The sequence below is a fragment of the Suncus etruscus genome, chromosome 15 (assembly GCF_024139225.1).
Source record: "Suncus etruscus isolate mSunEtr1 chromosome 15, mSunEtr1.pri.cur, whole genome shotgun sequence".
NCBI lineage: Eukaryota > Metazoa > Chordata > Mammalia > Eulipotyphla > Soricidae > Suncus > Suncus etruscus.
The window spans coordinates 33,568,596-33,582,334 of NC_064862.1; the positions used below are offsets into that span (position 1 = coordinate 33,568,596).

The window sequence follows — 13,739 nt, forward strand, 5'->3', positions numbered from 1 at the left end:
TGATATCTTTAGAAGGAGGCAATTCTTCCCTTTTCATTTTACATCTGGGGAAACTGAGGCCCATAAGCATGAATGAGTAGAGTAGGGGGTATAAGAGAGGAAGAGATGATGGGAGAGGAAGAGACAATGGGAGTCCATTGGTGCTCCTAGATCCCCCTCTTACTTTCCCCCTGCACATTGTGCCTCTGCACACCCCAGACTGACCACTTGCTGTTTATTTTGGTCAGTACTGATGTTAATAAATGACTTGAGGCCCAGACTGGAGCAAAGGTCTTGATTCACAAACAGTGGGAGTCACCTGCCCCTGCCCCCCTCCCATCCAGCGGAGACAGCCTCTCTACACTCAAGCCAAAGGTTAGGTCCCTGAGCCAGTGGCTTTGTGGAAAACCCCTGGTATTGCCCTGTGTCTACCTGGGGCTCCCTGTTTGCTGCTCCTCTAGGGCTAGGTCTGGAAAAATGTGCTCTGGGTCGATTCATGGCCGAAGTTCCAAAGTGACCTTAAACTTCCTCACCTTCTATTTTTCTCATCCTTTTTTCTTTCTTTCTTTCGGTTTTTGGGCCGCACCTGGCAGCACTCAGGTGTTCCTCCTAACTCTGTGCTCAGAAATAGTTCCTAGCAGGCTCTGGTAACTATATGGGATGTCAGTAATCGAACCCAGGTTTGTCCCGGGATGGCTGCATGCAAGGCAAAAAAGCTCTAATGCTTTTTGTTCAGGCCTCAAAATGTATTTTTTTTGGAGGGGGGCATACCTGGCAACCCTCAGGAGTTACTCCTGGCATTGTGCTCAGAAATTGCTCTTGGCAGACTTGGGGAACCATATGGGATGCCAGGGATCAAACCCGAATCTGTCCCATGTTGGCTGTATTTGCCTTGCACAGGACCGACCAGGGACCATCCTAGAACTCATTGGTTCTGAGGACCAAACCCTGCATACAAGGCACGAACCCTATCCACTGTCCTATCTCTCTGGCACCAGAATCTGATTTAGGGACCAGAGCAATAGTGTAGCAGGTTAGGCACTTGCTTTGCACACTGTAGACCTGGATTTAATTCCCAACACTGAATGTAGGTCTCTTGAACATGCCACCAGTGATTCCTCAGCATAGAATTAGAAGTAAGCCCTAAGTACCACTGAGTGCTCCTCCACAGACACACAGGAAAAAAGAAATTGGGTTCAAAGGGGCTTGGTGCTCTGGGGGTCCTGGGATTGAATCTGGACTCCCATATGCAGAACATGTGCTCCAGCTCTTTTGGTCCTCCCCAATTTAAGGCAAGGTGGCTTAGAGGTTGATCATAAGGCAGGGAGTTGCAATTTGGTGGCCCAAGTAGAGAGACCCTCAGGAGAGGATGAAGTGTTGACAGGGAGGCTGGAGAGGTTGTGTGGGGTTACCTGCCTGGCTGCCTGTGGCCATACAAAGTTTCAGGTAGCAAATGCACAGCCAGGGGCCAACTCTGCTTTTCTGATGTCCAGGCTGTTTCATTTTCTGGAACTGCCACTCGATTCCATGGCTCCATTCCCAGGAATGTGGGTCACACACCTGGGGGTCTTCTGGGCAATTGGAAGACCCAGGGCTCCCCCTATCCTGGCCGGTTTCTATGAATGCCTCTGTCCCACAGCTCCTATTCCAAGGACAATGAAGGCAGCTGGTTCCGCTCCCTCTTTGTCCACAAGGTGGATCCCCGGAAGGATGCCCACTCCACACTGCTGTCCAAGAAGGAAACCAGCAACCTATACAAGATTCAGTGTGAGTGACTGCACGCCCGGGTCTGCAGCCTACAGAGCGGCTGCTGGAAGGGGAAGGGCTGCTGGGACATTGCCAGCTGTGCTGGGCACCACGGCCAGCTGTGTTTCTCCCCTACCCCAGATGCTCACTGATCCAGCACCTCACTTCACCTCTTGCCTCTTCCCTGTCTTACAGTTCACAATGTGAAGCCTGAGTGTCTGGACGCCTACAACAGCCTTACGTGAGTGTGCTCCTCAGTCCTCCCACCTCAGCTCCTCTGTCCTCCCACCTCAGCTTCCTAATCCTCCAACTTCAGCTCCTCTGTCCTTTCATCTCATCTCCTCTGTCTTCCTATTTCAGCTCTCCCAACTTATCTTCTCTGTTCTCCCACCTCAGCTCCTCAGTTCTCCCACCTTAGCTCCTCTGTCCTCCTATCTCAGCTCCTCTGTCCTCCCATCAGCCCCTCCCTGGGGAAGCTCCAGGTGCTCCAGAGATCCTAAGGCTAGAGGTTATAGAACTGGTGGTCCTAAGAAGGCTTGTCCAGCCTCTTCATCTTAGAAATGGGAAGACTGAGGCCCTTAGGATCCATGTTGCTCTTCTTAAGAGGCTGATATTAGCCATTGCTCTCTGTACCCTCCCAGGGAGGCTGTGCTGCCCAAGCTCCACTTGGATGAGGACTACCCCTGCTCGCTCGTGGGCAACTGGAACACGTGGTATGGGGAGCAGGACCAGGCAGGTGAGGTGCCTCCTTCCAGGCCCTTCAGCCCATCTCACATGCACAGAAGCCATAGAGTGTTTGTTTGTTTGATTGATTTTGGGCTACATCCAGAGAGGTTCAGGGATTACTCCTGGAGGTGCTCAGGGACCATAAGAGATGCTGGGGATCAAATCCAGGTTGGCCACATGAAAGAAAAATGCCCTATCCTCTATATTGTTAGTCTGGAACCCCTAGAGTGGTTTTGTGACATGCAACTCTTGTGTCCTCATGTCCTGCTCAAACACCTTTTTTCTTGCTCACAAGGCTTTCAAGGCCTTCCTGCCAGCTGTCCAGTCTCATCTTGTTACACCCTCTTTGTTTACTGCATTGGCCCACTTGGGACCTTCCATTCAACAGTTTTGCATTCTCATCACATGCTGAAGGGAGGGAAATCCATGCTGTTTTTTCCACTTGAAGCACTTGTGGGAATGAAGGATTATGCCCTGGCAGTGCTCAGGGCCTGTTCCTGGCTCTGTGCTCAGGAATAAGTCCTGGCGATGTGGAGGGATCATATGTGGTGCTGGAGATTTGAACCAGGGTTGGCTATATGCAAGGCAAGAGCTATTTGTCTGGCCCTGTCCAAAGCATTCTTTACCCCTTTTGCTCATTCCTCTACTCCTCTTATACTTTGCTAAGGACATCATCTTCCCATCCTGACAGTCCTTTCAGTTTCCCTACACCCCAATTGGGCCAGCCACTACCCCTGGTTCCCCACAACCTTAGGATTTACCTTTTCCTAGTCCCGCAAGTGCATTTTGTCCTGGACTTACTGCTTCCTTGTATAGTTGGCTACTTCTGGCGAGATGACCTCCTGCCTCTCTTTGTCAGCAAAGCTCCAGTTTGCATCACCTATTTGTGCCACAGAACTTCTTTTTTTTTTTTTTTTTGTTTTTGTTTTTGGGCCACACCCAGCGATGCTCAGGGGTTAGTTACTCCTGGCTGTCTGCTCAGAAATAGCTCCTGGCAGGCACGGGGGACCATATGGGACAACGGGATTTGAACCAACCACCTTTGGTCCTGGTTCGGCTGCTTGCAAGGCAAACACCGCTGTGCTATCTCTCCGGGCCCACCACAGACTTCTTGTTTGAGTTGGTTACACCATCTCAGTTGGTATCACTTACTAGAACCTGTGAGTTTGATTGTTCTTAGTGTCTTAATCTATTGAAGGGGCCTTGGCATTTAGACCCCTGCTAGCAGGGAGGATACCCAATAACCCTATGTAACATAATATAAGGACAATGAAACAAGGAGAACAACTCAGCTCCTTAGTGACAGTAGCCGATTCTCAAGTGTCTATTGATAGACACGTGTTTTGTCTCCTGTCTTAGGCAGCTACAGAATGTTCCCATCACAATGGACAGTCCTGGGCCTGAGATATAACATTAGTAGTATAGGGATTAAGTCACTTGCTTTGCACATGGCTCATACCAGTTAGATCCCTGGTACCCCTTATAGTTCCCTGCACCCCACTAGGCATGATTCTAGCCAGAGAGCCAGAATAGGAATAGGAATAGGCCCTGAATACCACCAGACCTGGCTCAACCCCCTGCCCAAATAAAAAATAGCAATATGATTAGACAGAGCTAATTTAGACTATGTATTCAGATGGCATTCCTGATTGAATTCTGTCTTTTGAAGATGGTCAAAATGGGTAATTCATTGCTCATCACAGGCTTGCCTAACCCTTCTCTGGCCTTATTGTTTGTACATTGAAAAACAAAATCAGGGGCCAGAGAGATAGCATGGAGGTAAGGTGTTTGCCTTTCATGCAGAAGGACGGTGGTTCGAATCCCGGCATCCCATATGATCCCCTGTGCCTTCCAGGGGCGATTTCTGAGCATAGAGCCAGGAGTAATAACCCCTGAGCGCTGCCGGGTGTGACCCAAAAAACAACAACAACAACAACAACAAAAGAAAAACAAAACCAGTGATCTGCAGCTATGTTCCCTTGATCATTTGCTCAGCTTGGTTAGCCTTTTCCTATGTTGTTGATCCCTAGAAGCTTCATGGGCCCAGCACTGCCTCTCACTGAGGTAAAAGGACCTCTGAGAATTGTAGTGCTCCAGGGACCCCTTAGATAGGAAGTAGCATTGGACTAAGCGGGCAGAGTCTTGCTGGTGCCCTCACGTGTCCCTCCTGTCCTCTTGGTTCTCCCTACCCCAACAGTGCACCTGTGGCGCTTCTCAGGTGGCTACCCAGCCCTCATGGACTGCATGAACAAACTCAAAAACAACAAGGTAAATCCTTCCCATTGTGCCAGCCTCTCTGGGTATTGGGTCTAGCTCATCACTGGGCTGGGGACTTCCTCACTACTCTTTGGGGGGGTTCTGGGGGGGGGGCCACTTCCAGGCCACTGTGCTCCAATCACCACTCCAATCATCTGCAGGAGTACCTAGAGTTTCGCAAAGAGCGGAGCCGGATGCTGCTGTCCAGAAGAAACCAGATGCTCCTTGAGTTCAGCTTCTGGAACGAGCCCCAGCCCCGAGCAGGCCCCAACATCTATGAGCTGAGGACATACAAGCTCAAGGTGCCTCCCTTCCTCCCATCTTCCTCACTAGAGATGACCTGAGATTGACAGCCTGGTACTCCAGCACCTAAACTGGGGCTTTTGGCTTCTCCTTGCAGACTAAGGACTGAACTGTGGGCCAGAGAGTGATAGTGCAGGGGTTAAGAAGCTTATCTTCCATGCTTCCAACTTTTGTTCTATGACTTCAGTAGCTACCACTGCATATGATCCCCTGAGTACCCCAGTGGTTCTCCCCAAATAAACAAAAATGGAACTGAGGTGTGGATGCACTGTTCCCATGGGCACACATTCCAGTTTGACTAAGGTTACCCCCCCCCCCCCCCCCCCCCCCCCCCGTCTTTCCCATGAGGAGGGCCAGCAGCCCCCAGAGCTGGAAAGACCTTGGTGGTTTTCCATCTCTTCTGTCCAGTTGTGGCACCGGGGATTTGAGGTCAGGCCTTATTCTCCTTGTTTCTTCTGATTCTCTTTCAGCCAGGAACCATGATCGAATGGGGGAACAACTGGTGAGTGACAGTACCAAGTTTTGGGGGCCCTTTTCTCAGGGCTTTCTGGGAGGGAATCTAGCATCCTTTGCTCCCAACAGTCCAGGGGAGGGCTATCGACCAGAAGGGAGAATCTCTAGTGCAGAAGTTTTAGAACTTAATATCTCCCTTCTCAAGAAAAGCATCACTGGTGTGCTGGAGAGATGATGGGCACGAAGGGCACTTACCTAGCATATACCCGACCCAGGTTCAATCTGTGGCATCCTGTATGGTTCCCTGAGCACCACCAGGAGAGCCAGGAGCATTGCTGGGTATGATTCAAAAAAATAAAAAGAATCAGTCTTCATTATTATGCCCTTCATTACACCTATACCTCCCCAGAGATCTATCATCTTTAAAGGAACAGACAGAATTTCTGAACCCTACTCCCATTGCATCAGAGGCTACTAATGCTGTTTTGTTCTAGTTCCTCCTGCACGGGGGCGATATCATTTAATTTGGGGAAAAGAGGTGATTGGCATCTGTGTTTCAGCATTCAAACCCCCCATTCCTCTGCCATCCCCAGGGCTCGTGCCATCAAATACCGGCAGGAGAACCAGGAGGCAGTGGGAGGCTTCTTCTCACAGATAGGAGAGCTCTACGTTGTGCATCATCTCTGGGGTAGGCTGCCCCCCACACCCGTGGCCCCTGTGGTACCTTCTCTCCAGTCCCTCTGCATTTATAATGAGGCAACATTAGTGCCCTTTGGGGAGTTTGTGTTCTAGCAGGGAAATAGTTCCTTAGAGGGAAACTAACAAAAGGGACAATTTCAAATTATTACAAGAGAGAAGAAGGAAAACAAGGCAGTATACATTGGTTTTGGTAGACAAAGAAGGCCTCCTTGAGAAGGGGAAAATGTCAGCCCAACTAAAGCATGAGAAAGAAGGGAGGCGTCTGCTGAACTGGTTGTTCTGCAATAGGAGACTCACATTGAGAGCATCCTCTGAGCACTAATTCAAGAATAACTGCCAAACTTTGCTGGATATTAACTGCTCAACCCAAAAGAAGAAAGATGGAACCAGAAAAAGCCTTTGAGATTTTGATGAGTGCAAGGATACCATTTGTAGCCAGTTAAGGCCAGATTAAGCTGGGCCAATGGGGATGAGATGGAATTACTTGGGGGGAGGATAACTGCAACTTTTTTTTTCTAGGCAACACTCAGGAGTGTTGAAGGACTTACTCAGTGCTCCAGGGTTGCTTGCAGTGGTGCTCTGGAGATTGAACCCAGGCCTTCTATATGCAAAGCAAATGCTCTAGTCTAGCCCTTTGAGCTATCACTTTGGCCCCTGCAACCACTTTTTTTGGGAGGAGGGCATACTTTACAAGCTCATGGGTTACTCCTGGAATTACTCCAGTGCTTGGGGACCACATAGGATGTTTAAGAACAAACTGGGGTCAGCCATGTGCAAGTCAAATGCTCTACTGCTGTACTATTGCTCCAGCCCCATAGCCTGCTACTTTTTTGTTTGTTTTGTTTTGGAGCCATACCTAGCAGTACATTCAGGGTTTATTCTTAGCTCTGTGCTCAGGAATCACTCTTGGTAGGCTCAGGGGGCCATATGAGTTGCTGGGGAATAAACACGGATTGTCTGTGTCCAAGGCAAGCACCCTACCTGCTGTGCTATTGCTCCAGCCTCATCTCCGCTATCACATTTTAAGCAGTTTGGCATGCCCTGATCTATGTTGTAATTAGAATCCTCTGGCTCTCATGTGCTTTGCTGAGAGGAAATGGAACATCAGGAGACACTTCCACTGGGTCCCATGGGAATGAATGAGGTTCTGCTTCATGTGCTGAGATGTACACAGATTCATTAGTGTGGAGGTAGATTCCTCCCAGAACTTGGATGAATTGAGTGTGAGGGCAAAGCAGAAGAGAATCCTAGGACTCCCAGGCCTTAGTAGGAGCAGGTTAGGAGAACTGGGAGTGTGAAATGTTACACTTAATGAGTGACGTGACAAGGAGGCATGAGCTACTTAAGTCTGCTTAGGAGTCTGGGACTGAGCGAGACTTCTGGGCTGGAAATGCACATTGGAGTGTTTTCAGCAAATGAATTGATTGGGTCAGATCTTTGGGCAGTGTTGGCTAGCAGTGATCAGTGGTCAGAAGCTATGGGTATGTGGTGGAAGAGGGGCAGGACAGCATTTGGAGTGGTGAGGAAGGTCCTGTGTGGGTTCATGAACATATCCTGGAATCCTGGGGGAACTAAACCTGTCTGCTCCTACAGCCTATAAAGACCTACAGTCTCGGGAGGAGACTCGGAATGCTGCCTGGAGGAAGAGAGGCTGGGATGAAAATGTCTACTACACAGGTGAGCAAGGAGGGGAGGTTTATGGGGGACTGGGAGGTGCAGTTGAACCTTTGGAGGTGGTGGTTAGGAACCCCAGGGAAGGATTCTGCCACGCCAGAAGACAACAGTCTTACTTGACTGGCTCCAGTGATGGGGGACTCAGTGAATGGGCAGGTTTCTCTTGGTGGCATTGCCCAGGGCTCCCCCGCCATAGGTTGCCATCATGTGTATTGTATCTCAGGCCTGATTCCTCCCTTCACTGAGGAGGAGTTTCAGGAAGATGATGACATAATTCAGCACTGACCTTGGTGGGGCTGGAAGGAAGATTTATGGAGTTTATTTATGAAAACTACTTTTCCCAGACTCAGGAAGGATGAAGGTTCTAAAAAAGAAAGAAATGGCAAGCAAGGCCCAGAGAGAGTACAAAGGCCAGGTGCTGGCCTAGCAAATGGCAATGGCCACAATCCCAGTACTGCATATATTTCCCTGCACTGATGTGGCCCCTGAGAGCCACTGGGTGTGACTCAAAACCAAAAAACCTTTTGGTGGTGCTTACCAGAATAGTAATACAGCAGGTAAAACACTTATTTTTTGTTTGTTTTTGTGCCACACCCTGCTTAGAAATCACTCCTGGCAGGCTTGGGACCCATATGAGATACTGGGGATCAAACCCGGTTCAGCTACATACAAGACAAAGGCCCTACTGGCTGTTTGGCATTTAAAAAATATTTTTTGTGAAGCACTTGTCTTACACAACTAAACCCAGATTTGACCGCCACATCTCATATGGTCCCCCTTGTCTGCCAGGAGTGAGTCATCCAGAGTGAAGAGCTAGGAGTAAGATCTGATCTACCACAGCCAGGTCCAAACCAAGTTCCTGCTCCTTGGTTTTTTTTTTTATTTTTTTTATTTTTGGTTTTTGGTTTTTGGGCCCACTCGGTGACACTTAGGGGTTACTCCTGGTTATGCACTCAGAAATCGCTCCTGGCTTGGGGGAACATACGGGACGTTGAGGGATTGAACTGTGGTCCGTCCTAGGTGAGTGTGTGCAAGGCAGATGCCCTACTACTTGTACCATCGTTCTGGCCCCTGGTTCTTTTTTTTTTTTTTTTTTTTGGTGTGGGAGCACACCAGGCAGCAGTCAGGGATTACTCCTGCTGGTTCTGCTCTCAGAAATCTCTCCTGGCAGGCTCAGGGGAGGGACCATATGGGATGCTGGGAATTGAACCTGGGTCTGTCTCAGGTCAGCCATGTGAAGGCAAATGCCTTACTGCTGTGCTATCTCTCTGGCCCCTCTTTTTTTTTTTTTTTAATTAAAAAAATTTTTTTTTGTTTTTTTTTTTTTTTGTTTGTTTGTTTTTGGGTCACACCCGGCAGTGCTCAGGGGTTACTCCTGGCTGTCTGCTCAGAAATAGCTCCTGGCAGGCACGGGGGACCATATGGGACACCGGGATTCGAACCAACCATCTTTGGTCCTGAAATTTTTTGTTTTGGGAGCCATTCGGGTTACTCCTGGCTCTGTGCCTAAGATCACTTCTGGTGGGCTCAGGATCATATGGAATGCGGAGAATCAAGCCCTGGCCTACTATGTGCAAGTGTCTTACCCACTTTACTATTGCCCCAACCCCAAGTCCCTGCTCATTAGTGTTAGTGTTTTCTTTTTTGATTGCTTTGGGGCCACACGCAGCAGTTTTCAGGGCTTATTCCTGGCTCTGTCCTCAGGGCTTATTCCTGGCTTTGTCCTCAGGGATTACTCCTGGAGGACTTGAAGGATGAGATGGGGTGCTGGGGATTGAATTAGGTTGATAGTGTGCAAGGAAAGTGCTTTACCTGCCATCTTTGTTTATTTATTTTTTTGAACTTTGTGTTGTCTTAGATGATGTTTGTGACATAACTTTTGGAAGTGCATTGGGTTTTTGGGCAATGCTAGGGATTAAACAGGGTTTGACAGCATGCAAGACAAGTGCCTTACCTCCTGTGCTATTTCTCTAGCTCTTGTTATTTTTTTCATTTTGGGCCACACCTGGCTGTGCTCGGGACTTACTCCTGTCTTTGTGATCAGGGATCACTCCTGGCAGGGCTCTGGGGACCACAGTGCTGAGATTGAACCTAGGTAATTTACAAGCAAGTGCCCTACCATTGTATTCCACAGAACCTGAAATTTTTTCTTCTTTTTTAGTTTTGGCCTATTCCTGGTGGTACTTCATGCTTACTCTAGGCTGTGTACTCAGGGATCAGTCCTGGGAGGCTCAGAGGACCTTATGGAGTGCTGGGGACCAAATCCTACCATTAGGATTTATCACTCTAGCCCCCAGTAATGAAATAAACTTTTAATAAAATATTTTTAGGGGACAGCGATGGTACAGCAGGTAGTGTGCATGTCTTTCAAGTAAAAATTTTGAATTTGATCCCTAGCACTTCATATGGTCTCTTGAGTTCCCTAAGAGTGATCCCTGAGCACTGAGCCAGGAGTCACTTCTGATCACTGTTAGGTGTGACTCTAAAAAAAAATACAACAGAACTCAGGGCCAGTGAGGTGGCGCTAGAGGTAAGGTGTCTGCCTTGCAAGTGCTAGCCAAGGAAGGACTGCCGTTCGATACCCCGGCATCTCATATGGTCCCCCCAAGCCAGGGGCAATTTCTGAGCAACCCCTGAGCATCAAACGGGTGTGGCTTCAAAAACCAAAAACCAAACCAAAACAAAACGACAGAACTCAAAGTTTACTTCATTACTACCTAAGTTTTTACCTTTTCCACAACTTGGAAGACCTAACTTTCTCCCTGGGTCTTCCAGCAGATAACTACACTCTTTCCTGACTGGGCAGTCCAGATGCTCTCTCCCTTTAAAGATAGCTGGTGACCTCTGCTTCTCTCTCCGTAGTCCCACTGGTGCGACACATGGAATCTCGGATCATGATCCCTTTGAAGATTTCACCTCTCCAGTGATGCAGCTGCTGCCTCCATTTCCTTCCCCCTCTTCCTCAGGACAGCCACACATAGAGGAGCTCTGAGGCCTTCTGGCTCCTGGATCTGGGAGGATTCTGGGAGTGGGGGTTCCTCTGGTAGTGCTCAGCTTGGAGAAGGGGGAGCTAACGGATATCAGGGTTCTGAGGACTTACTTCACAGACCCTTTCTATTTTCACCACCCCTACTCCTGTCCTAAAAGCAGGCTTTAATTTCTCTGAATGAAGAACAGCAACCTTTTCTGTCTTCTCCTACTTCTAAGATTCCTTATCACAAAACCTCCAGTCCCTAATTATCATGACAGAATTTTCCATATGTACTCGGCCCTAGTAACACAAGAGTGAAGACTGGCTTGTGGCTAGAGGTGGGAGGAGAGGATGTCAGACCAGGTCAGGCTCTCAGGAATTCCCTAGGCTTTGCTAGACCATCTCATTACTGAACATTCCCTTCCAATGGAGAAACATCTGGAACTGTCTCAGAAGCCAAGGGGGAAACTTTCAAGTAGCGCTGTGAATTGCAGTATTCTGCCATCCATAAGAGAATGGAAGCTGGGAAGGATTTGGGGGTATTAGACAGAATGGAACAGAAACCCAAAAGGTAGAACTTGGAATTTTGAGGCTGAATTTAGAATCAACAATTAGAGTGTAGTACTGGTCCAGGGGATGTAGCTTCCATTAGAGAACTTGTATGTGTGGTGCTTTCCCTGGGTTCTATCCCTGGTACTGCCAAAACAAAAATAAAAAGGAGGATATGTAATTGGGAAGAAGCAAGTGAGAGATCCCTTGGTGGAGGGTTCCTAATAAAAGACACGGATAGGGCTGCAATAAGAGTACAGTGGGTAGGGAGCTTGCTCTGCATGTAGCCAATACTGGTTGGATCCCTGGTCCTACATATGATCCCAGGATCTCTGCCAGGATTGATCCCGGAGTACAGAGCTAGCTTTATGCCCTGAGCATGCTGGATGTCCTTAAAAAAAAAAAAAAAAAAGAAGAAGACATGGAGAGAAGCTTATCTGTTCCAATAATATAATGAAGCTGAGAACTTGAAAGTTCCAGCACTTCTGTGTAAGATCTCCTACCCTCCTGCAGGCATAGGTATGGACCATGTGCTATATTTCTTTTACCCTGCATTCCTTTTCTCCCTTTTCACATTCAAGAAGTCCAAGTCTCATCATCTGGGATCACCAAGTGTATGGTTTGTGTGTGTGGGGTCCATGATTGGGGGATGGGGACCTTCTCTTTGACCTTGTCACCTGCCACCCGTTTTGAAAAACTTGTGCTGGAGTTGCTGAAGAAACCAATTAAATATTTACTATAAACAATGGAGTCTTCTTTATCAACAAGGAAATCTGGCAGGTGTTGGAGGTAAGAAAGAGCAATGCAGGCTGGCTTTCACCAGACTGGTCCCCATACAGGGTATTGTGTGCCTTGAATTCAGGGGAGGCATCTTTTGCCTTGACTGGTACAGAACTACCCTAATGGTCATCAGTTCCAAACAATAACACATGGAGTTCCGGAATCAGGATCACTGGTGTCTTCTATCCAGTTCATACCTGAGCAGAATATACTTGAAGCTGGGACTGGAGCTTCACCCATTGCCTACCCTGGTCCTATCCCTGGCATCCCATAAGGTCTCCTGAGCCTGCTAGGAGTGATTACTGAGGCAGAGCTAGAGCTAGGAGTAAGCCCTGAGCACTGAGGGGTGTGTTCCTCCCCTCCCCTCCCGCAAACAAAGCAAACTAACAGTCCCATAAAGCAAGTACTCAAAGTACTCGAAATTATCTAATGCTTCAAAACAAAACAAGGAATCTACCAGCTAGTTAAAATACTTGAAACTAATCCTGCATTAGAGCTGTACCCACAACCTAAAATGGGGGAAACTGGCTGTGCTTCTGCTGGGTGGTGGGAGGGAGTAAGTTGGGTTTAATTCCTTCCTAGACTTAATGCCATTGCTAATGTTGAATGTTAGGGCGATTGACGGTGGTTGGGAACCCAGGATAGAGGCAAATGTATAGGACTGCTGTCATCTGTAAAACCATAGACACTTGTAAAATCACTTTACTTTCACCTCTTCTGAGTTAATGAGCACAAGTTTTGGCTAATACAGACAGCTCAGGAGAGAAGCAGAGGTAGAACAGGGACAGCACGAAGAAACAAGAAGACAGCTAAGTGATCCTAGAGGCTGCTTAACTCCTCGGCCTCTTCCCTAGGTTCAATGCCAAAACACTGCAGGCTGCGTGCGGCAGCTGTCAATCCCCCACAGAGGGCCAGATGGAATGCCACATCCCACGGATTGAACCCTGGTCAGCAGCGTGCAAGGCAAACGCCTTACCCTCTGTACTATCTACAGCCCTCCAAATTCTTGTTTTTGTTTTTTATGTTTTATTGTTTTTGGCTTTTGGGCCACATCCAGCAGCGCTCAGGGGTTCCTCCCGCCTCTGCTCTCAGAAATCGCTCCTGGCAGGCTGGGGGACCATCTGGGACGCTGGGGATCGAATCCAGGCCCATCCTGGATCAGCCGCATGCAAAGCAAATGCCCTGCCGCTTGCGTCACTGCTTCGGCCCTCCAGTTTTATCTTTTTTTTGTTTGTTTGTTTTTGTTTTTTGTTTTGTTTTGGGGCCACACCCGGCGGTGCTCAGGGGTTACTCCTGGCTGTCTGCTCAGAGATAGCATGGAGGTAAAGTGTTTGCCTTGCATGCAGAAGGTTGGTGGTTCGAATCCCGGCATCCCATATGGTCCCCTGAGCCTGCCAGGAGCAACTTCTGAGCATAGAGCCAGAAGTAACCCCTGAGCGCGGTCGGGTGTGACCCAAAAACCAAAAAAAAAAAAAAAAAAAAAATAGCTCCTGGCAGGCACGGGGGACCATGTGGGACACCGGGATTCGAACCAACCACCTTTGGTCCTGGATCGGCTGCTTGCAAGGCAAACGCCGCTGTGCTATCTCTCCGGGCCCTCCAG

The 13,739-nt window shown here is 48.5% G+C and overlaps 1 protein-coding gene across 1 annotated transcript in view; it reads left to right on the forward strand.

Annotated features, from left to right (window-relative positions):
- Positions 1-12,090, forward strand: part of NIPSNAP1 (nipsnap homolog 1) — a 21,471-nt gene extending 9,381 nt beyond the window's left edge. The window contains exons 2-10 of the mRNA XM_049788860.1: positions 1,619-1,746; positions 1,921-1,966; positions 2,367-2,461; positions 4,649-4,719; positions 4,869-5,009; positions 5,481-5,512; positions 6,057-6,151; positions 7,756-7,839; positions 10,699-12,090. Of these exons, the coding sequence (XP_049644817.1) occupies positions 1,619-1,746; positions 1,921-1,966; positions 2,367-2,461; positions 4,649-4,719; positions 4,869-5,009; positions 5,481-5,512; positions 6,057-6,151; positions 7,756-7,839; positions 10,699-10,763 (757 nt within the window). The 3' untranslated portion in view covers positions 10,764-12,090. The remainder of the gene's footprint in view (positions 1-1,618; positions 1,747-1,920; positions 1,967-2,366; positions 2,462-4,648; positions 4,720-4,868; positions 5,010-5,480; positions 5,513-6,056; positions 6,152-7,755; positions 7,840-10,698) is intronic.
- Positions 12,091-13,739: the final 1,649 nt, after the last annotated feature.